General features: G+C 40.8%; 3 protein-coding genes across 5 annotated transcripts; 1 reads left to right on the top strand and 2 right to left on the bottom strand.

Moving 5' to 3' along the window:
* Positions 1–1,266: 1,266 nt before the first annotated feature.
* On the bottom strand, positions 1,267–2,610 carry LOC130189760 (E3 ubiquitin-protein ligase TRIM39-like). The gene has a single exon (XM_056408695.1). It carries the CDS (start codon positions 2,495–2,497, stop codon positions 1,604–1,606), a length of 894 nt encoding a protein of 297 aa, XP_056264670.1. The 5' UTR covers positions 2,498–2,610; the 3' UTR covers positions 1,267–1,603.
* A 5,408-nt stretch (positions 2,611–8,018) lies between these two features.
* LOC130189767 (BTB/POZ domain-containing protein 3-like) lies at positions 8,019–9,377 on the top strand. Its single transcript, XM_056408701.1, has 3 exons — positions 8,019–8,273; positions 8,965–9,057; positions 9,338–9,377. The coding sequence occupies exons 1-3, from the start codon at positions 8,074–8,076 to the stop codon at positions 9,375–9,377; spliced, it is 333 nt and encodes a 110-aa protein (XP_056264676.1). The 5' UTR covers positions 8,019–8,073.
* Positions 9,378–10,666: 1,289 nt separating this feature from the next.
* On the bottom strand, positions 10,667–15,248 carry LOC130189761 (tripartite motif-containing protein 29-like). Of its 3 annotated transcripts, XM_056408696.1 has the most exons (3): positions 14,798–15,248; positions 13,133–13,200; positions 10,667–12,723 (listed from the first exon to the last, which is right to left on the bottom strand). In XM_056408696.1, exon 3 carries the CDS (start codon positions 12,661–12,663, stop codon positions 11,827–11,829), a length of 837 nt encoding a protein of 278 aa, XP_056264671.1. In that variant the 5' UTR covers positions 12,664–12,723; positions 13,133–13,200; positions 14,798–15,248; the 3' UTR covers positions 10,667–11,826. The 3 variants fall into 3 exon arrangements, with proteins under 3 accessions (XP_056264671.1, XP_056264673.1, XP_056264672.1); XM_056408698.1 differs by lacking the exon at positions 13,133–13,200; XM_056408697.1 differs by lacking the exon at positions 14,798–15,248 and having other exon boundaries at positions 13,133–13,380.
* Positions 15,249–22,276: the final 7,028 nt, after the last annotated feature.

Here is a 22,276-nt window from a genome sequence, read left to right as displayed (position 1 = left end):
ATCACAGTTTCCCAGCTGACAGCGGTGGGCGAGCTGGGTGTAAACAACGGGCTACATGCTTCATTACACACTGTATGAAGAGTAAACTGGTCTCACATCGACTTGGCGTCAGATAACGACGTATAACATAAATATCAGACTGACAACAAGAGCATTTTGTCAAGTATTTATTGAAGTTAGTCAGTATACTGAACAGGCACCAGCAGAGACACCTACTTTGTCCACGCTCCGTGTCCTCGGCGTCACAACTACAGCCTCTCGAACAGGTATCACATTTACAGCAAAGTCATCCGTGTTTAGTCTTTAAAACATTAGCGTTACATAAAAGAGCGTGACAGAGAGGCTAAGCGATGGAAATGTGCATTTCCTAGTTAGTCAGACGGGTCCTGAGAGGCAACTCGAGGCCTCCTCTGCACATCTGCCTCATGCTGTACCAAAACCAGTTAATTCAAAACCAGTTAATACACTTACGGAAGTGGAATTTAGGTTTTATTCCTGGTTTATCCATGACAGTCGTGTGTTTGTCTTTTAACTTAAATGACCCGTTTTGGGGTATGAAGAGTATCTGGATCATAACAGCCCCCCCCCTCCCGACAGCATCGTGTTCCAGGGTTGCTCCGTCCTCGGTTCCTTTATCAGTCGTGGAACGTTCCAGAAGCGGAATCTTCTCTCCATAAAGTATTTATTCTTTCAATTTGATTGTCATCGGTCTTCCGTTCGTTCTCGACTACTAAACACTTTGTAAAAATAGTGCTGAAATGTTTTGTTTAGTCATTTTGAGAGAGGACGACGCTCTGTAGGAAAATAAAACAATGTGGACAGACTGAAGCTGTCTTGTGAGATTATTTTATTTTTATTAAATTACGCCTCTATCTACTTCTTGCTGGTCGCTGTGTCATCCGTTTAGTAAATAGCTTGTAGTGAGAAAACATTTCCAATGTCTTTTATTTCTGTTCCTGAGAACTTGGGACACGACGAGCCACATCTGGACTCCAGCTCCTCGTGTCCAGTCGGCGTCCTGAACTGACACCTTCACAATGTTTGTTTGGCCAAACCTCAACATTATGACTAAAGCATTGACATATTAACATTATTAAAAAGAAAAGTAGCAAAACTTCACATTTGTGAAGCTGGAAACATGAAATGTTTTTACAGGTAACATTTATTAAACCATTACAAATAGTTTCCATTTCATTTTCTGTCAAGTCACTCATGGTTTCAGATGGACTTGTAAGAACTGTAAAAATAATATTTATTTCAAAAAAGTCTTGTTTTGCTTGTAAACCTCTTTTATTATGAAAGTCACAGAATACAATTTATTTGTCATGAAACAACTTCTGTCAACCAGGCTTTACTTTTCTGGATCTTTCTTCTGGACGTAGAAATAAATGTCTTAGATTTAACAAAGATTTGAATTTAAATTCTACATATGATGTGTCATCATGCAGAGTTTAAGAGATTAATATGTTTATATGTAACGGGATACATTTTACGTGTAAATCAATCACCACAGTAAGATGTCAAGTTCAACTGCATGATATTAAGACAAGATATGTACATTTATTCTCTTCAATGAAGAAAATCATTACAACAAACAGAGTGATTAGTTTACTCCAACAGGAGAGATGATCAGAGGAGCAGAGTTTATACCATCAAGATAACGACCAGGATAGAAGAATGGGAGGAGTTTCTCCTTGAAGGAGCAGCCAGTAAAGGAGTAGATGAGAGCTGCAGCTTCTACGTCATAGAAGGAGACCAGACCCTCCTCATAGTCCACAAACACCCCCACCTTCTGAGGCCGAGACCTCAGGGAGAGAACAACTGGAGGATCATCAGCAGCTTCATACTCATTTCCATTTCTCAAACATATAGTCCAGTAACCGTTCTCAGGACTCGGTGAGATGGGTCCCTTCCTGCTGGCTGACTCTCTGGTCACTCCTAAATACCATTCAGTCTTTTGTTTAACTTGACCCTCATAGTAAAGTTTTTCTGAAGAGAACTTCTGTGTTCCTAAAACACAGAGACAAGAAGAGAACCTCCGTGGATTGTCGGGGAGACGTGGCTGCTGTACCTGAGCATGTTTCACTTGTTTCCCGTCATCAGACAGGATGAGGTCATGATGAGCTGTTTCAGGATCAAGAGTCACGTCCACTGCAAACTTCTGGACCCTCTTCATCTCAACTTCAGCAACCAGCGTCTTCATCATGTTACTGAGCGTCTCCTCCAGCTGAGACACAGCTCTCCTCACAGTCCCCTCATGTGATGCTGGAGGAACACTGACCTGAGACCAGTCCTTGGTGGGTGGTGGATGGTGGATGTTGAGGGACTGGACACTCTGGAGGAGGTGGAGGTGGTCTTCAGAGAGGGAGAGCTTCTCCACCTCAGTGCTCCTCTTCATCAGATCAGAGATCTCCTGTTCCATCTCTCTGATGGCGTCTTCAACCTGTTTCTTGGTGCTTCTCTGCTGCGTTGTGGATTTGAAAGTAACAAAGTACATTTACTCCAGTACTCGGTACTGTTCTGAGGTACAACTGGAGTGTTTTCATTTTCTGCTAATGTTATGTTAATTTCTAATTGTATGTACTTGTGTGTACTCTTGTGTACTCTAGTGTACTTGTGTGTACTTGCGTGTACTCTTGTGTACTTGTTATTGCTGATGTGTTTTTTATATTTTGGTTGTGTATTGCTGTCTGCAGGTAACGTGCTGCAGCCCGGAGCCGGTGCTGTGATGGCCAGGGTGGCTCACTTCCTCAGGTCAGACTCCTCCTCCTCTTCATCATCATCACTGACTCACGCGCTCGTCCTCCTCCGTCCCGCCGCGGCGTGTCTCACAGCTCTGTCTTCGTTTCAGCGGGTTTCCGGACACGATGCCGTGTTACACCGTCAACCGGCAATGTTCCTCCGGCCTGCAGGCTGTGTTCAACATCGCAGGTACAAGCTTATGGAGGACTTAAAATGACTTAAGTATAAATAAATAAATGCATGAATAAATACAAGAATAAATAAATAAATAAATACAGGAATGAATAAATAAATGCTTAAATAAATGTATAAATAAATACAAGAATAAATGTATAAATACAGAAATAAATACAGAAATTAATAAATATAAGTTATAACTCAACAGGACATCATTAAATAAATGTATTTCTACATTTCTGTATTTCTTCATTTATTTATATCTCTATTTATGTGTCCACACGTATTTCTTCATTTATTTATGTGTGACATTTATGTGTCCGTATATGCAAATGAGCTGGGGCGGTCCGAACCTCATTGTTGAACAGGATTGGTCAAGTCGGAGAGCAAGACAGAAGCAATCGATCCCTAGCACTTGGAGCTGTAGACGAACAGCGTTTATTATGCATTCTTGTCTGTACATTCTAAATACTACTGTTGTTGAGTCACGGAATGTAATTTAAGGATGTTTTCAGCCGAGCAGTTAGTAGTTTAAGCATCATATCTGTGGTCGGTTTGAGATTCAGCCTAATAAGGATATGCGGAGATTTGAGGTTCTGCTCATGGGACCACTGAGCTCCAGGCGCCGGGCTCAGCGGCTGTGTGGCCGCCGAGAGCAGCCTGATCTCGGCAGGACTTTTGAAATGCTCCGCTGGCTCTGGCGTCTCCGTGGCGGCTAAACATGAGATATAATTAGGTTTGGAGGATCTAAAGAGCACAAAGAGCTCATTAGTTATTAAAAGTTAACGTTACGTCAATTTGACTGAGGGTTAAGATTCATAACTTCATATTGTAGCGACTATGGGTCAGGAAAGCTACGAGACGTATAGTTATTACCGTTTATTCGTAGCCTACGCCAAACAACAGTGAACACCGCAACACATTCTACTCCACTGTAAAGTATTTTACAGTGAATAATTGGAGTAAATTCATGAGCAAGAACTGTTGATGTGGTGACGTCACAAGACCAGAAAGACCATCCTGCGTCCTCGAGAGTCTGGACTCACAAGACCAGACTCAAAGAAAACACGAGTCTGTACTCAGTGTACTTGGAAATGATAAACGGCTGAAGTCAAAAAGCTGTCTAGGCTAACTTCTGCTAACGGTTAGCTGAGCGAGCCAACTTCAGCTTCATGTGCCAGGCAGAAGTAGTAGAGCACAACACACCAGGTGCATCACACTCCTGTGACCAATCATGCTTTAGACAGAGGTTCGGACCGCACCAGCTCATTTGAATATACGCACACGTAAATGTCACACAGAAATAAATGAAGAAATACGTGTGGACACATAAATAGATAAATAAATAAATGAAGAAATACAGAAATGTAGAGATATATTTATTTCATGATGTCCTGTTGATTTATAACTTTGATTTATTAATTCTTGTATTTATTTATACATTCATTTAAGCATTTATTTATTCATTTAAGCATTTATTTAAGCATTTATTTATTTATTCCTATATTTATTCTTGCATTTATTTATTTATACTTAAGTCATTTTGAGTCCTCCATACAAGCTCTCACATCACATATGTATATATATATATATATATACATATAAATCATTTATTTATTGTATATATATTATTTATTATATATATACAGTATATATTTATATATATATATATATATATTTCTTTGAATATATATATTATTCATGTATTTGAATTTATATATGTGTATATATATATTTGAACCGCTTAAACCAAAGTTACTGTAAAGGAACAGTTACAAACTTTATAAAGAAAACAAAGTGTGTCTTAAGTGGACTTGTGTGCTTCAACTGTCTCTTTGTTTTTAATAAAACGTTGATAGTTTGCACGAGCGTTGGCGTGCACGTCAGAGTGAGCTGAGCAGTGGCGGTTCGTCCATAGGGGGCGCTAGTGCGCCGCCCCTCTTAAAATTTGGAGATGAAAAAAAAAGAAGAAGAAAAATAAATAAAAAAATCCTGTCAAAAAACATTATATGCCAAATCATTTAAATAGTAAATATACCGTGTTGACGCGCTAAATGTGTGTGGAGACCGTAAGCCCTGTCAACAACCACTTAAGTTAATGTGAAAAATATAATATATATCGCCATTATCACGGAGAGCCCCTCCCTTTTAGGCTGTTCTAACGTGTGTGTCGGCATCGATACAACATTTCAGTCGTTTTGGCAATGACCCGGCTTCACATTGGCGGATGAAACCGGGAATCTTAGTGCGCAAATGTGCGCATAGCGATTATTCGGCATCAGAGAACCCGTATGTTCCCTCAGCCCATAGAGCAGTGTTGCCAGGTCCGCGGTTTCCTGGAATCGGGCCACTTTTGAAGTGTTCTTGTGGGTTGAATTTTTGTCCTTGGTCTGGTAGACCTATTTTGCATGCAAATTACATGAATATCTTTAAATAAAAATCCATATTTTAAATGAAATAATTTATTCATACCCAAATCCTACCAAACTGACTCAAGATCATACGTACACTTTATTCATGATAATATACTGTATAATTACACAAGGCCATTTTAGGACCTAGGTGAAATAACTTGAGGAAAACTGCTTTTAATGCTGGCAAACTAAACATATGTTGTTACTTTGTAGATTTTACAATACATTTGGCAATGATAGCAATGCTGTTGGACTTTAAAAGCAGTGTATATGGTTTGTACGGGCATATTTTGAGTTCTGATATTGGGCTGGTTTTTGGGCTGGTTTTGATTGGCCATTAGGCTGGTTTGTCACACAGACCTGGCAACCCTGCTCACAATGGTTTTATATTGCTGAGGGTGAGTTGAGTGAAAAACGATGTTGCACTATTTTGGCTATATTCTTTTATAAAAATTAACCGTTTATGTTACATACAGTAATGATGTAAATCACGATCACGGCGTCCAGCTGTCGTGTCATTTAGACCGTCAACATATCGTTTGGTGGCGGTCTCATTGAGCCACTTTGGCACCGTTTGTTTAGCTACATCCGTCGCTGACGTATATTTTCCTTGTGTAAATTGTGTTTTGCGTGTCTAGGAAGTGGAAGTGCAGAGACAGATCAGAAGGCAAATGTGTGTGTTCTGTTGTCTTCTGCAGGTATGTGTTTCCCTTTTGTTCAAAGTTAGAATTTTCTCTGTTTCTGCTGAAATGACTCTAGCTCATGTAGTTATTTATTTTGTCCATTAGGGGTCTCTGTTTTCCCCTTGTATGTTACATGTCATGGTTTTTGATAATTGTTATTATTTAGATTTAATGTGGTCCTGTCTTCCATGGACAATGGTTTTATTTTGCTGAGGGAAGTGGAAGTGCAGAGACAGATCAGAAGGCAAATGTGTGTGTTCTGTTGTCTTCTGCAGAATAAATAAGTGCTGGGAAAATCCACCATCTGAGCCGACTTCTTCCATGCCCGTTCCACATCTGTAACATCTGCTCTGAACCTCTTTCATGTGAGGGTGAAACTCTTTTATTTTGCAAACCTCTAAAACCCAACCCAATGTTCCTTAAAGCTGCTCTGAACCTCTCATGCCCAAAGTTACAGTGTGTTGATAGTTGTTATTGGACAGTGTTGAGCACGCTGTGTTCTTGAAATAAAGCTTTGGTTTTTACAATATTCTACTCAAAACCTCTTTTCTTCTCATTGTTGAGTGCTATTTAAACCGCGTCGCCCAACTGCGCCCCCCCCAAAAAAAAATTCACCAGCCGCCACTGGAGCTGAGCCCCCGTCGTCGCCGCCGTGTGGCTCTTCTCGGTGTCCGAATTCAAAGCGCGTTTCTTGGGTGTTCCCTCCAGACTCGACCGGTACCGGTGTTACACCCCTACTGGTTTTCAAACCTACTGGTTTCCCTACGCGTGCGTGCGTTGTGTTCTCTTCACATCTGCAGCGGGGCTCTGTCTCGCTCACCAGATTCGTCACACATTCACAAACATATTGCTGGAGATCTTCAAGCCTCCGTTCATATCCATTTCGGCAATTACGATTGTATAAGTGAGCAGTGCATCACAGCCACGTAGGAAGAAATACATTTAATAAAAAATAAAAATAAAAAGATCGCCCGACCTGGTTTCGATCTCTGTCACGCAAAATGAAACTGCACTCTAAGCCACGCATTCTGTGCGCTGCGCCACCAGATATTAGTTTCAACTCAAGTAATTGATATATTCAACGATTACGTCACATCTTTTGTTTCATGGAACAGTTTGACGGAGGGGATCTGAAACAACTGGTTATACCTTGTTAGGATATTTACACTTTGAAACATGTTTAGCGATGCTTGTTATAGCATAACAGCCACACAATACCGACAACAACTAATTGACTTTCGTGACGAGTATATAATGACGATGGTACTGTGAACAGAGATTAGAAACATTGCGAACACTGAACAACAGGAAGAATGGAATACTAGTAATGTTCCATCGACAAAACAATGTAGAACATATTGCTGGAGCTCTTGAAGCCACATGTCACATCTATTTACGATTGTACAAGTGAGCACTACACATCACACATGAAGAAACACATATTTTTATAAAGGGAATATGTTCGCAATGTTTCTAATCTCTGTTCACAGTACCATCGTCATTATATATACTAAATCACAGTCAATTGGTTGTTGTCGGTATTGTGTGGCTGTTGCGTTATGAACAACAATCGCTAAACATGTTCAAAGTGTAAATATCCTAACAAGGTAACCAGTTGTTTCAGATCCTCCGCCAAACTGTTCCATGAAACAAAAGATGGACGTAATGGTTGAATATCAATTACTTGAGTTGAAACTAATATCTGGTGGCGCGGCGCACAGAGTGCAGTTTCATTTTGCGTGACAGATCGAAACCAGGTCGGCGATCTTTTATTTTTATGTTTATTTTCCTACATTGGCTGTGATGCACTGCTCCTTATACATCATGTCCTTGAAATGGATATGGACGGAGGCGTCTCACTCCAACAATATGTTTTCAATGTGGTGGACGAATCTGGTGAGCGAGACAGAGCCCCGCCAGCACAATTGACACGCACCGTGCGCACGCTGGGGAAACCAGTAGGTTTAAAACCAGTAAGTGTAACAGGTGCAAGCGGCGGCAGGTGAGTCCGGGGCCCGGAGCTGCCATGACCCGGCCGGCAGTCTGACTGGAAGATAATGGCTGCAGAGCTGTTTCCCACCAAGAAGCTGGTCACCTCCGCCTCAGCGAGCAGCAGCACCTCCTCTTCCTCCTCCTCCTCCTCCTCCTCCATCTCCATCCCGCAGCACCAGCAGCAGAACCTCACGAACAACAACACGAGCACCGCGGCGCAGGGCGGCAGCAGCTGGCAGGGCCTGTTCCCCACCATCCGGGAGAGGTGGGTCTGAAGCCGGAAGCGAGGATTACATATGCAGAGCATCACTTTGAGTTCATTTCATGAGGAGTTGTGGATATTCCATCTTTTTATTTTTATTTTCTAACTGAAGATACTTTTTTCCTCCGAGATAAAACACAATAATGCAACTTTTACTTCCAATACTTTAAAGTACATTCAGGGTTCGTACGGTCATGGAAAACCTGGAAAAGTCATGGAGTTTTAAATGGTCATTTCCAGGCCTGTAATCACAAAAGTTTTGGAAAAGTCATGGAAATTTGTTATAATCACGTGTTCATTTACGCCGCGTTTGAAATAATTAATATATTTTTAAGAAAGACGCTCAAAATATAATTAATATACACTTTTATTAATTCCCATGGGGAAATTAGTTCTCTGCATTTAACCCATCCTTAGTTAATAAGCCGGCGATAGCTCTCAATACGCAACATTTTCAACAGTTTTCATGTTTATACTGAGATTTTAGTTCAGTCATGGACATTTGGTTTAAAGTCCTGGAAATCCATCGGTCACAATGTGTCAGAACCCTGTACATTTCTCTGATAATACTTGGAGCTTGGAATGGTGGATTTCTAGACTCGAGTAAAGGATCTGACCGTCTCCCATCACATGGAATATTCAATATAACTTCTTAGTTTTCATATTTTAAGACAACATGTTGTGTTTCCTGTAGGAATTCAGTCATGTTCAACAACGAGACGATGGCAGACGTTCACTTTGTGGTCGGGCCGCCCGGCGGCACGGAGTCCCGGTCCCGCTGCACAAGGTGAGACCCTCGAGAAGAAGAAGATCATGTCTATTTACGTTTGACTGGAACCGCTGAACACTGGACAACATCCCAACTTTGAAGCGGTTACAACCTGATGAACTCGTCACCTTTGATAATCCCGCCCTGTGTGTGAGTCCGAGGTGATCTGGTGTCGTTGCTCTGCTCCGTCAATGCGTCCTGGCCCGGCAGCTCCGCTGAGCCTCTGGAGCGGTTTGATGGGGCGTGAAGAAGTCTGGAAGCTCCCGTTCCTTCACGCCTCTGTTGTTGTTTGTTTCAGCGGTTGTCGAGGTCGGGTCAACACGTCGGTGATTGGATGAGCGGGCAGGGCGCTCCGTGTCTCGGCTAAAGCCGTGTCAGATACCGAGAACTCAAAGTGAAAATGTCATATTGGAACAAAGCATTCCTGACCGAGCGCCCAGAAGGAAGGGAGAGTCACGTGTAACTGCACATTTATTCATGGTGTGATGGTACATTATGATCATAATCCCACAGACACACACACACACACACACACACACCAATCTCTGCATTGCTTTGTGCTGATTGGCTGATCCGACCTCGTGTGAGGAGGCGGGGTCTGAATCTGTCACTGTCTGTCCTTTTGTCACGCTCAATGTTCCTAATGATTAATCTGTTTACTTTGTTGATATTATTATTATTCTTAATCCCAGAGGTCAGAGCGTGTTCAAACGGTTCGTACGGGAGTTGAAGAAGACGAGTCTCTTCCTCACTTTCCTGCTCGACCCCGACGACGTTTAAAAAACACTTCTCGGTGTTTTCCGATGCGCGGCGCGGGGCAGGTTGTTCTGGCTCCGTCAGTTTCACGTTAAAAACGTTTAAATGTCGCTCTGACTTTTTCTCTCACGACGATCCGACTTTGAGAACGTTACCGAGACGTCAACTTTTTAAAAAACTGACGCAAAACGAAGCACCTGCTTCTGTTTTCACCTGTGCAGGTGTTTCCTGTTGTTGTTGTTGTTCCTCCGTGACACTCGGAGCATCACCGTAAAGACCCCGTGGGGCGACGTCTACCTGAGCAGACGACAACGCGCCGCCATGTTGAGAGCCGCGCGGAGGCAACGGACGAGCTCTGAATTCCGGATTATAAAACGAATAAATAACCTTCTTTTTAAAAATATTTGTAACACGAGAACTTAATCTCACTCCCGACTTCTTCCGTTTTCTGTCTGAAGGATTTCATTCATAACTCTACACTTTATTATTTTTATTTTTTAGTGTGTATTTAAAGAATGGTCAAGGATTCCTGTGCTTTTATTGTGAAAGACGTGACCTGGTGCTTGTACCACATCCTTGTTATTGTCTCCTCCATGTTGCAGACGTGTAAATAGTTCTGTGATCTCTTCTTCTTCTCTTTCAAAGTGGAGGGGAAGAATTAAATAAACAGTTTTTATATGATTCTATATTGAAGAAGCATATTTTTGGATGTCTCCGTTTCCTGATCCAGGATTGAGTCGGTGATTATTGAGGATGACGTTTGGAAATTAGAGGTTGAGTTTTATACAGTATTTATAATACTATTAAATAATAATAATTGTTTGATATTCATATTAATCAGAAAATCAAATGTACCGATAAAAAAAGCATACATCATGTACATTTTATTAATAAGCACGATGTATTCATCCAGATTTAAAATTCCATTAACCCACACAGGGTTGAGTCTAAATAGTTTCCCTTGAAGGAAGTGAGGGAAATGATTAGTTTACTCCAACAGGAGAGATAAAATAATAAATAAATGTCTTAGATTTAACAAAGATTTGAATTGAAATTCTACATATAATGTGTCATGATGCAGAGTTTAAGAGATTAATGTGTTTATATGTAACGGGATACATTTAATAATGACGTGTAAATCAATCACCACAGTAAACAGTAAGATGTCAAGTTCAACTGCATGATATTAAGACAAGATATGTACATTTATTCTCTTCAATGAAGAAAATCATTACGATAACCAAAGAGAGTGATTAGTTTACTCCAACAGGAGAGATGATCAGAGGAGCAGAGTTTATACCATCAAGATAATAACCAGGATGGAAGAATGGGAGGAGTTTCTCCTTGAAGGAGCAGCCAGTAAAGGAGTAGATGAGAGCTGCAGCTTCTACGTCATAGAAGGAGACCAGACCCTCCTCATAGTCCACAAACACCCCCACCTTCTGAGGCCCAGACCTCAGGGAGAGAACAACTGGAGGGTCATCAAGAGCGTAGTACTCGTTTCCATTTCTCAACCATATAGTCCAGTAACCGTTCTGAAGACTCGGTATGATGAATTCTTTCCTGTTGACCGACTCTCTGGCCACTCCTAAAAACCAGTCAGTCTTTTGTTTAACTTGAACCTCATAATAAAGTTTTCCTGAAGAGAACTTCTGTGTTCCTAAAACACAGAGACCGTGAGAGAACCTCTGTGGATTGTCGGGGAGACGTGGCTGCTGTACCTGAGCAAGTTTCACTTGTTTCCCGTCATCAGACAGGATGAGGTCATGATGAGCTGTTTCAGGATCAAGAGTCACGTCCACTGCAAACTTCTGGACCCTCTTCAGCTCAGTTTCAGGAACCAGCTTCTTCATCTTCACTTCAACCAGCGTCTTCATCATGTTACTGAGCGTCTCCTCCAGCTGAGACACAGCTCTCCTCACAGTCCCCTCATGTGATGCTGGAGGAACACTGACCTGAGACCAGTCCTTGGTGGGTGGTGGATGGTGGATGTTGAGGGACTGGACACTCTGGAGGAGGTGGAGGTGGTCTTCAGAGAGAGAGCTTCTCCACCTCAGTGCTCCTCTTCATCAGATCAGAGATCTCCTGTTCCATCTCTCTGATGGCGTCTTCAGCCTGTTTCTTGGTGCTTCTCTGCTTCTCTTCTATCGTAGTGATGAGCTCGTTCAGTTTCCTCTCCACAGACTCCTTCAGACCAGTGAAGACCTGAACACCTTCTGCTTTCTCTCGGTCTGCATCTTCCTCACTGAGCTTCACGTTGTGTTGGACCTCCTGAATCTTCAGGCGTCTCTTCTGGATCATCTCCTGAGTTTCAGCCTCTGTCTTCTGCAGCTCCACCTTCTTTCCTTCACATTCTTGTTTCAGAGGAACAAACTCGTGCATCTTGTGGTCCAACACAGTGCAGAGCATGCAGACACACGTCTGGTCGGTCCTACAGAACAGCTCCAGAGGTTTATCGTGCTTCAGACACATCCTGTCTTCCAGGTTCTCCACAGGGTCCATCAGCTGATGTCTCTTCAGGCGTGAAGCTGTCAGGTGAGGCTCCAGGTGAGTCTCACAGTAGGAGACCAGACACACCAGGCAGGACTTCAGGGCCTTCAGTTTGGTTCCAGTGCAGACGTCAAGGAACTTCTCCTGGTCTGGACTCTTGTTGCTCTGAGCTGCTGCTGCTGGCTTTCTGCTGAGTCGACTGTCTGAACTGAGAAACCATCTCAGACATGAAGGTGTTGACGAGCAGCTCAGGTCTTGAGAAGAAAACCTTTTTACACAGTGGACACATGTTCTGGTTGTTGGTATTCCAGTAATCATTGATGCACTTTTTGCAGAAGTTGTGTCCACATGGTGTTGTGACTGGATCAGTGAACACATCCAGACAGACGGAGCACAGGAACTGGTCTTCAGACGGCAGATAGTTTGAAGCAGCCATGTCTACACACATTGAGGAAGAAAAGAAGAACATTCTATTCAAAAGAGTTTAATTATTTGTTGAAAAAATAAAGCCAGTCTTTTATTTTATATCTTTTAACTTATTAGTAAGCAACGAAGATCAAAGTCGTGCCGACAGACTCAACCTTGCTCCTCTTGCAAAGCAGCACAGAATAAGTCCAAAGTTATGGAGGACTTAAAATGACTTAAGTATAAATAAATAAATGCGTGAATAAATACAGGAACAAATAAATAAATGAATGTATAAATAAATAAATACAGGAATGAATAAATAGTTATAAGTCAACAGGACATCATTAAATAAATATATTTCTACATTTCTGTATTTCTTCATTCATTTATGTTTGACATTTATGTGTCCGTATATTCAAATGAGCTGGGCGGTCCGAACCTCATTGTTGAACAGGATTGGTCAAGTCGGGGAGCAAGACAGAAGCAATCGATCCCGAGCACTTGGACCTGTAGATGAACAGCGTTTATAATGCATTCTTGTCTGTACATTCTAAATACTACTGTTGTTGAGTCACGGAATGTAATTTAAGGATGTTTTCAGCCGAGAAGTTAGTAGTTTAAGCATCAAATCTGTGGTCGGTTTATCGTGATTCAGCCTAATAAGGATATGCGACGGAGATTTGAGGTCCTGCTCATGGACCTCTGAGCTCCAGGCGCTCAGCGCTAATGTGTGGCCGCGAGAGAAGCCTGATCTCGGCAGGACTTTTTTGAAATGCTCCGCTGGCTCTGACGTCTCCGTAGCGGCTAAACATGAGATATAATTAGGTTTTGGAGGATCTAACGAGCACAAAGAGTTTATTATTTATTACAAGATAACGTTGTCAATTTGACTGAGGGTTAAGATTCATAACTTCATATTGTAGCGACCCTGGGTCAGAAAGCTACGAGACGTTGTATAGTTATTACCGTTTATTCGTAGCCTACGCCAAACAACAGGAACACCAAACACATTCTACTTAAGCTCCGGTCATAGACTTCTTCCTATAACCACAATAACACTTATAACAGGTTAGGATTACATCTCCCTCATTCCGTCACACTACTCTTCCACCACGCCAAGTAAAGTAAAGTATTTTACACTGAATAATTGGAGTAAATTCATGAGCAAGAACAGTTGATGTGGTGACGTCACAAGACCAGAAAGACCGTCCTGCGTCCTCGAGAGTCTGGACTCCAAAGACCAGACTCCAAAAGAACACGAGTCTGTACTCAGTGTTCTTGGAACTGATAAACGGCTGAAGTCAAAAAGCTGTCTAGGCTAACTTCTGCTAACGGTGACCTGAGCGAGCCAACTTCAACAACATATGCAAGGCAGAAGTAGTAGAGCATAACACACCAGGTGCATCACACTCCTGTGACCAATCATGCTTTAGACAGAGGTTCGGACCGCCCAGCTCATTTGAATATACAGACACAGAAATGTCACACATAAATAAATGAAGAAATACGTGTGGACACATAAATAAATGAAGAAATACAGAAATGTAGAAATATATTTATTTAATGATGTCCTGTTGAGTTAAAACTTATATTTATTCATTCCTGTATTCATTTATTTATTTATACATTTATTTAAGCATGTATTCATTTATTCCTATATTTATTCATGTATACTTAAGTCATTTTATGTCCTCCATACAAAGTGAGTTAAAGAGCAGCTCTGACAACAAAGCTCTGCTTACTGATGACTAACACATCACATTTCCTCCAGCTGCTTCACAATAAAAGCCATAAACTCTTATTGTGAAACTACTAGAGGAAATAGAGGAAGTGATCAATGAACAGTAACAAAAGCAGGAAAGTCAGAGTGAGACTAAACTGAAAACCACAGATTCAGTTACAAGTTTCTAAAGTCCTCCTGAGACAGTTTGAAGCAGTTAAAGTGAGTTTCTGTGTCGTGGGACTGTGGACAGACAGCCATAGTTATATTGTTAATAATTCATCAGGTATGAAGTGATAAGAGAGGAACTTCCTGCCCGAGTAAAGCTAAAGTGTTGTGTTAATCCTGGTGATCACAGGTGTGAATATGATCAGATGTACTCACCAGTGTTTGGAAGAGACTCTGTTGAGTTGTTGAGAAAAACCTGAAGACGTCACTTTGAATCGTCTCAGAGAAAAGCAGAGACTCGTCTCGACTGCAGTGTTTCTGACTCTGAAGTTAACTCTCGTTTCCTGAGTGTGACGCAGCAGCTCTCCTCTTCAGGGTGGCTCCGCCTCTTATCTGCAGCTCTTATGAAACACAGTAAAGCTGCAGGAAGCGGAAGTGAAACAGTAGAACCCTGAAGATGTTCATGAAGACAAACCATGTTTCATGTACAGCCGGCAGGAATAGTTATTTAATGTATTAAAGCTGATTAATGTCCTCTCTGCAGGACACAGAGACAATAGAGACGTGTCAGCTGTCAGATTGAACCGCTTAAACCAAAGTTACTGTAAAGGAATAGTTAAAAACTTTATAAAGAAAACAAAGTGTGTCTTTTAAGTGGACTTGTGTGCTTCAACTGTCTCTTTGTTTTTAATAAAACGTTTATAGTTTGGACTCTGACTGTATTTGTGTCGCAGGGCGGAGAAAGCAGAAGGCAACCTGAGAGACAAAGCGCAGGGCAAAGCACACATCTGTTGAACTCTTCCTGACGTCACCTGTCCATCAACTCATAACTATTTATTGTCTGCTGCTTCTTCTCATTGAAAACATGTTCAAGCTAAATAACTGTGATTTGCATCAACTTATATTTTATGGAGGACTTAAGATGACTTAAGTATAAATAAATAAATAAATGCATGAATAAATACAAGAATAAATAAATGCTTGAATAAATGTATAAATAAATAAATAAATACAGGAATAAATAAATAAATGTATGAATAAATAAATAAATACAAGAATAAATGTATAAATAGAGAAATAAATACAGAAATTAATAAATATAAGTTATAACTCAACAGGACATCATTAAATAAATGTATTTATACATTTCTGTATTTCTTCATTTATTTATATCTCTATTTATGTGTCCACACGTATTTCTTCATTTATTTATGTATGACATTTACGTGTCCGTATATTCAAATGAGCTGGGCGGTCCGAACCTCATTGTTGAACAGGATTGGTCAAATCAGGGAGCAAGACAGAAGCAATCGATCCCTAGCACTTGGACCTGTAGACGAACAGTGTTTATTATGCATTATTGTCTGTACATTCTAAATACCACTGTTGTCGAGTCACGGAATGTAATTTAAGGATGTTTTCAGCCGAAAAGTTAGTAGTTTAAGCATCAAATCTGTGGTCGGGTCAGAATCAGAATCAGTTTTGGAAGGAAGGTGCAAAAATGCACCAAGACACGAGCGCCGTCCGAATAAGGATATCGACGGAGATTTGAGGTTCTGCTCATGGGACCACTGAGCTCCGGGCGCCGGGCGCTCAGCGCGCTCTGTGGCCGCCGAGCAGCCTGATCTCGGCAGGACTTTTTAAAATGCTCCGCTGGCTCTGACGTCTCCGTAGCGGCTAAACATGAGATATAATTAGGTTTTGGAGGATCTAACGAGCACAAAGAGTTTATTATTTATTACAAGATAGCGTTACGTCAATTTGACTGAGGGTTAAGTTTAATTTAGTTTAGTTTATTTCGATCAGCAATACTATACAAAAATCAAAATTTCAACAAAAGAAGAAAGTGGCCGACCGAAAGGGTCAAAGCTGAAGCTATCAAGCTTATAAGTGCCCTAACCTATGCTTTCATGAAAATACTTATTTTAGAGAAACATTACATATACCTATATATATATATATATATACATAAACATATAAACTAGGGCTGTGAAACGATTAAAAATTTTAATCGGATTAATCACAGGTTTTTGTGGATTAATCATGATTAATCACATATTACCGATATTCTCGGTATATTTTGTGAGAACATAGAGATTTATGACAAAAGCGGATAGGATATATACATTTATACATTCTTCTATACAATGGTGCTGCAACTCAGCAGTTATTTAGCAGTTTTCTTCCATATGGAACATTAATACATCTTCATCCTAAACAGAATGTTTAACCCTCCTGTTACCTTTCGGGTCAATTTGACCCCATTCAATGTTTAATGTCGGTGTTCTTTGGGGTCAATTTGACCCCAGGCTGGATTTCACTGTGTCAAACATATCAGAAATATCAACTTTTTATTTATTTAAAGGGCTATTTAGGTAGTCAACAAACAAACATAAAGTACCTCACACTTAAACTTGGGAAGCAATATTAATTCTAATAATTTTCTGGAGGTTTTAATTGCTGGGGTCAAATTGACCCGAGGGTAAAATATGTTAGTAAAGTAAAGGTAACAGGAGGGTTAAACAGAGCATTTTCTCTTGTTTGTCAACCATTAACTCCACCATGATACAATCTAAAGGTGGACAGATTGACAAGTGACTTTTTTTTGCTCGGTCGATGCGCGCACGGAGCTCTGTGGGCGCCAGGCGAAGATCGATAAGTGTTAACGCAACGCGAAGAGACAGAAATGACATGCTGCTGTGGAGATACGATCAACAACAGGCGTTTAGTTTAATAAAGAACAAAGGCGTGCTATAGAGAACATGTCAGGGGCGGGCCAATCTTTTTAATGTCATGCGATCTACCAACACTACGCCCGCGATCGACTGGCAGGTCGCGATCGACGTGTTGAGACCCTGATCTACAGGAAGTAAAAGTCGTAACAAGGTTTCCAGAGGTGAACCTGCGGAAGGATCATTACCGATGAAGAGACCGTCTGCATGAGTGCGGACAGAGTTCAGATTGAAGTGGTGTATTGGAAGCTCATTTTGCAAGTGACTTTTTTCGTCCCGGCGACCAACAACAGACGGATTGGAAGCTCATTCTGCGCATCGTTAAATGCGTAAAAAAAAAAACTAGTTAAACCTGTAATTGGATTAACTGAGTTAATGCGTTATTTTTCACAGCACTAATATAAACATATACACATGCATACAAATTCACACACCCATATAAACATATATACACACATACCTACATATACATAAAACAATCAACAAAACAAAAACAAAAACGCTTGTCCCCATTATCCGTTACTTATGATGCGTCTGTACTTGTCCAGAGTCATGTCTTTAAAAATGTTTTTGAATATCACCAGATTCTTACTTTCCTTGATGTCATCAGTTAAACTATTCCACTGTTTCACCCCACAGACAGATGTACACATGTTTTTTTGAGTTGAATGAACAATCGGCTGTTTGAAATTCCATCTCCCTCTTAGTTCATACTCTCCTTCTCTATCTCTAAAAATCTTTTGAATATTTCCAGTCAGTGAATTATGTTTAGCTTTGTACAGAATTTGTGCTGTTTTGAACTCTACTATATCCCTAAGTTTCAGTGTATGTGATTTTAAGAACAGTGAATTGGTGTGTTCAAGATATCCTACAATATTTACTATTCTAATTGTTCTCTTTTGCATGATGCATCATGGCTGTAGGGTGCTTTTGTAGGTGTTCCCCCACACTTCAACACAATAGGTCATGTATGGTAGAATGAGAGTGTAATATAATGTCTGCAATGATTTATAGTTCAGTATGTGCCGTGTTTTGCATAATATCCCTACAGTTCGTGCTAATTTGGACCTTACATACTTGACATGTTGTTTCCAGCTAAAGTTGTGGTCGATTATCACACCTAAAAACATATTCTCGAAAACTCTTTCCAGCATAACACTATCCAACATTAATTCTACCGGAGTATTCGGATGTATATTTTTATTACCAAAAACCATAAATTTTGTTTTTTATGTTTACTGATAATTTATTGACATCGAACCACAACTTTAGCTTACTCAATTCTGCCGTGACAACCTCCAACAGCTGCTGAAGGTTCTCCCCAGCACAGAATACATTAGTGTCATCAGCAAAAATAACATAATTCAATATTTTAGAAACATTGCAGATGTCATTGATGTACAGTATAAATAATTTCGGTCCAAGAATTGACCCCTGCGGAACACCACATATAATATCTAAGAGGTGACCTAGTTACACCCAACTGAACAAACTGTTTTCTGTTTTCAATGTAACTTTTTAACCAATTTAGCCCTACCCCTCAAATCCCATACCTTTCCAGTTTATGTATTAAAATACCATGATCAATTGTGTCAAACGCTTTCTTTAGATCGACAAAAACACCTACTGAATATTTTTTGTTATCACTGTTACTTGTTAATTCTTCGACTAAATCCATTAAAGCCATTGCAGTTGATCTATTCGTTCTAAAACCATATTGTCTGTCCATAAGCAACTCATATTTGTCAATGAAGCTGTCCAACCGCACAACAAAGAGCTTTTCGAGAATTTTAGAGAACTGGGAGAGCAGTGAAACTGGCCTGTAGTTAGTAAATAGGTGTTTCCTCCAGCTTTGTGTACTGGGATCACTTTAGCAGTTTTCATATTACTGGGAAAGCATCCCAAGTCAAACGATAGATTACAGATGAAAGTTAGAGGGTCTACTATAGTGTCAATTACTTGTTTTATTAAAGTCATGTCAATACCATTCCAATCCAGAGATGTTTTGTTCTTAAACTTCTGAACAACGTTAATAATTTCATTATTATCTGTACCTCTCAAATAGATAGTATCTGGATTTCGTTCTCCATAGAATATTTCAGCACCTCCTCCTTGTGGAGGGTTTATTTCATTGCCAGTTTGGCCACATTCACAAAGAAGTTGTTGAAGCTCTCCACCACCTCCTTCTTGTCAGTGATTGTCCTATAATTATCTATAAAATAATTAGAAAAGCTGGAGCTATTTTTTTCTTCCTAATGACTGAGTTTAGTATGTTCCATGTGCCCCTGATATTATTTTTATTCTTTTCTAACATTAAATTGTTGTAATCCTTCTTACATTTTCTAATAATATCAGTTAATTTATTTTTATATCTTTTATATTTCATTTCTTTTTCTCTAGTTCTATCTTTTATACATTTTTTGTACAAGGTGGGTTTTTTTTATAGGCATTCAACAAGCCCTTTGTGATCCATGGTTTATCAGAGCTATTGATTTTCTTATTGCTTTGTCGCATTGGACAGCTTCTATCATATATTGATAAAAAAATATCCAAGAAAGAGTCATAAGCAGAGTTTACATCCACTGCTTCATAAACAGTTCTCCAGTCTTGTCCCAGCAATTCCCTTCTAAAAGCATCAAGGGTAACTTCTGTTCTTACTCTACTCTGTCTTGTTATACCTTCATCCTTCATCATTTTATGTTCACAATCGTAGATAACAAACACTGGTAGGTGGTCACTTATATCATTTATAAGTAACCCACTAATTAAATTATCTTAAGTAAGATTCATAACTTCATATTGTAGCGACCCTGGGTCAGAAAGCTACGAGACGTTGTATAGTTATTACCGTTTATTCGTAGCCTACGCCAAACAACAGTGAACACCGCAACACGTTCTACTCCACTGTAAAGTATTTTACACTGAATAATTGGAGTAAATTCATGAGCAAGAAGAGTTGATGTGGTGACGTCACAAGACCAGAAAGACCGTCCTGCATCCTCGAGAGTCTGGACTCCCAAGACCAGACTCCAAAAGAACACAAGTCTGTACTCAGTGTACTTGGAATTGATAAACGGCTGAAGTAAAAAAGCTTGTAACAATTCGCCTTTAGAAATCAATTAAGGGGAAAATGTACAATATGCAAAACAGGGAATGGGCGGATCTGCGAATTATGGTGTTAAGTGTCTGCTCAAACGGTAGTAAAAGAAAAACACACAGTCGAAATCGTAAACTCAAATATTATTATATTAAATAAAATTCAATGCATCAGCAAGCTTCCAAAATGAACACACTGCAAACAATCAAACCCACTCAAAACAAAGTATAATCCCGGATCCCGACAGTCCCCAAAGTCTTTCAGTTCCCCAAAACAAAAGTAAACGACTGCATGCGCACAAACCCCCCCTCCCCCCCACAAGCCGGCAAACAGCTGCCCGAACAGGCGGAAACGTGGCGAGGCGCGCGTTCACTCCCTCGTCACACCCTAGTCCGGTAGGTGCTGGCCCCGTTGACAGTGTTCCTGCGCAGTCTTCTCAGTAATGATCCCGCCCGTTGGCATAAATCCACAATCGAAGTAGTCGCCGGATTGCTGCCGTCCTGAGCCGCTCACAACACCGGAGCCTGTCAGCGCGCTCCAAACCCAAACCCTCGCGTCACCTCCCCCTCATCACCTTTTATAGCCCGTGACACAACAATAATAATAATTACAATTATAATACAAAACACATTATCCGAACTAAACCCAAGCTCACTTGAGGCCACTGATAAAAACACTGGTACGGCACATATACATAAAGGAAAATAAACGAGTACAAAGTTTACCCTTTACCGGTGCCGTACACACAGGCCAAACCATGTGATCATTACAAGCTGTCTCGGCTAACTTCTGCTAACGGTTAGCTGAGCGAGCCAACTTCAACAACATATGCAAGGCAGAAGTCGTAGAGCATAACACACCAGGTACATCACACTCCTGTTGTGGTATATTGGATCGAGCACTCGGTGCTCGATTGTATTTGACTGTCACCACTACAGAGTTCGGTGATAGTTTGTTCATGCCTGGCAGTTGTGTGTGATTAACCCGCGAGTAAAAGATCTAACTTGTGCTGCATCCTCGTCTCCGTGCATTTGTATCGAACAGTGATTTAGATAACCCACGAATAGTATACAACTATAACAGTGACTTTATACATAGAGCATAAAGACACAACATGGTGTCAGAAGACGGAGTTACGGAGTAATTCGAGGATGGTATTTTTAAAAAAGTGCTAGCACGTGCGAACATGGAGCAGTTCAAGCCGCCACCATCGCTGATACTTACCGGGAATATAGCTGAAAACTGGAGAAGATGGGAACAACGTTTTAAGCTGTATATGACCGCTTCAGGTGCGTTGGGTAAGGAAGAGACGGTTAAAATAGCCATTCTGCTCCACACGGTCGGCGAGGAGGCGCTGGAAGTGTATAACACACTCGCCATCATCCCAGATGGAGATGAAGAAACAATGGAGGAAGTTCTCCAAGCCTTCACGGACTACTGCAGCCCTCAAAAGAACGTGGTTTTAGAACGCCATCAATTCTGGTCACACACGATGTCAGCAGGAATATCGGTGGACAGATTCATCACAGAGCTACGCCAGAAGAGCAAAGACTGTGAGTTTGGCAGACATGAAGATGACATGATTAGGGATAAATTAGTGTTTAGCATCAACGATATTCGTCTGAAGGAGAGACTGTTGCGTGATAATGAGCTCACTTTGCGCAGAGCCATGGACACGTGCAGATCAGCAGAGCTAAGTCACAAATACAAGCCATGCAGACGTCACAGGTTGTCCAAGACACCTCAGGAGATGCTTTAAGGAAGGCAACAGGGCAGCTGGGACAAGAGCAAAACAAGCAGCAAGAGGCATGAGACAACAACCGTCTGCCATAAATGTGGAAACAAGCATGAGCCTCGTCAATGCCC

This window comes from Pseudoliparis swirei, chromosome 24, assembly GCF_029220125.1.
Source record: "Pseudoliparis swirei isolate HS2019 ecotype Mariana Trench chromosome 24, NWPU_hadal_v1, whole genome shotgun sequence".
NCBI lineage: Eukaryota > Metazoa > Chordata > Actinopteri > Perciformes > Liparidae > Pseudoliparis > Pseudoliparis swirei.
This window is presented reverse-complemented; position numbering and strand designations above follow the sequence as displayed.

Bases quoted from the DNA above. Each gene is read 5' to 3' on its own strand.
- LOC130189760 (XM_056408695.1), bottom strand. From the start codon at position 2,497: ATGTACTTTGTTACTTTCAAATCCACAACGCAGCAGAGAAGCACCAAG.
- LOC130189767 (XM_056408701.1), top strand. From the start codon at position 8,074: ATGGCTGCAGAGCTGTTTCCCACCAAGAAGCTGGTCACCTCCGCCTCA. The intron at 8,274-8,964 runs GTGGGTCTGAAG...TGTTTCCTGTAG, and splicing joins TTCCCCACCATCCGGGAGAG to GAATTCAGTCATGTTCAACA. The intron at 9,058-9,337 runs GTGAGACCCTCG...TGTTTGTTTCAG, and splicing joins TCCCGGTCCCGCTGCACAAG to CGGTTGTCGAGGTCGGGTCA.
- LOC130189761 (XM_056408696.1), bottom strand. From the start codon at position 12,663: ATGTGTTCACTGATCCAGTCACAACACCATGTGGACACAACTTCTGCA.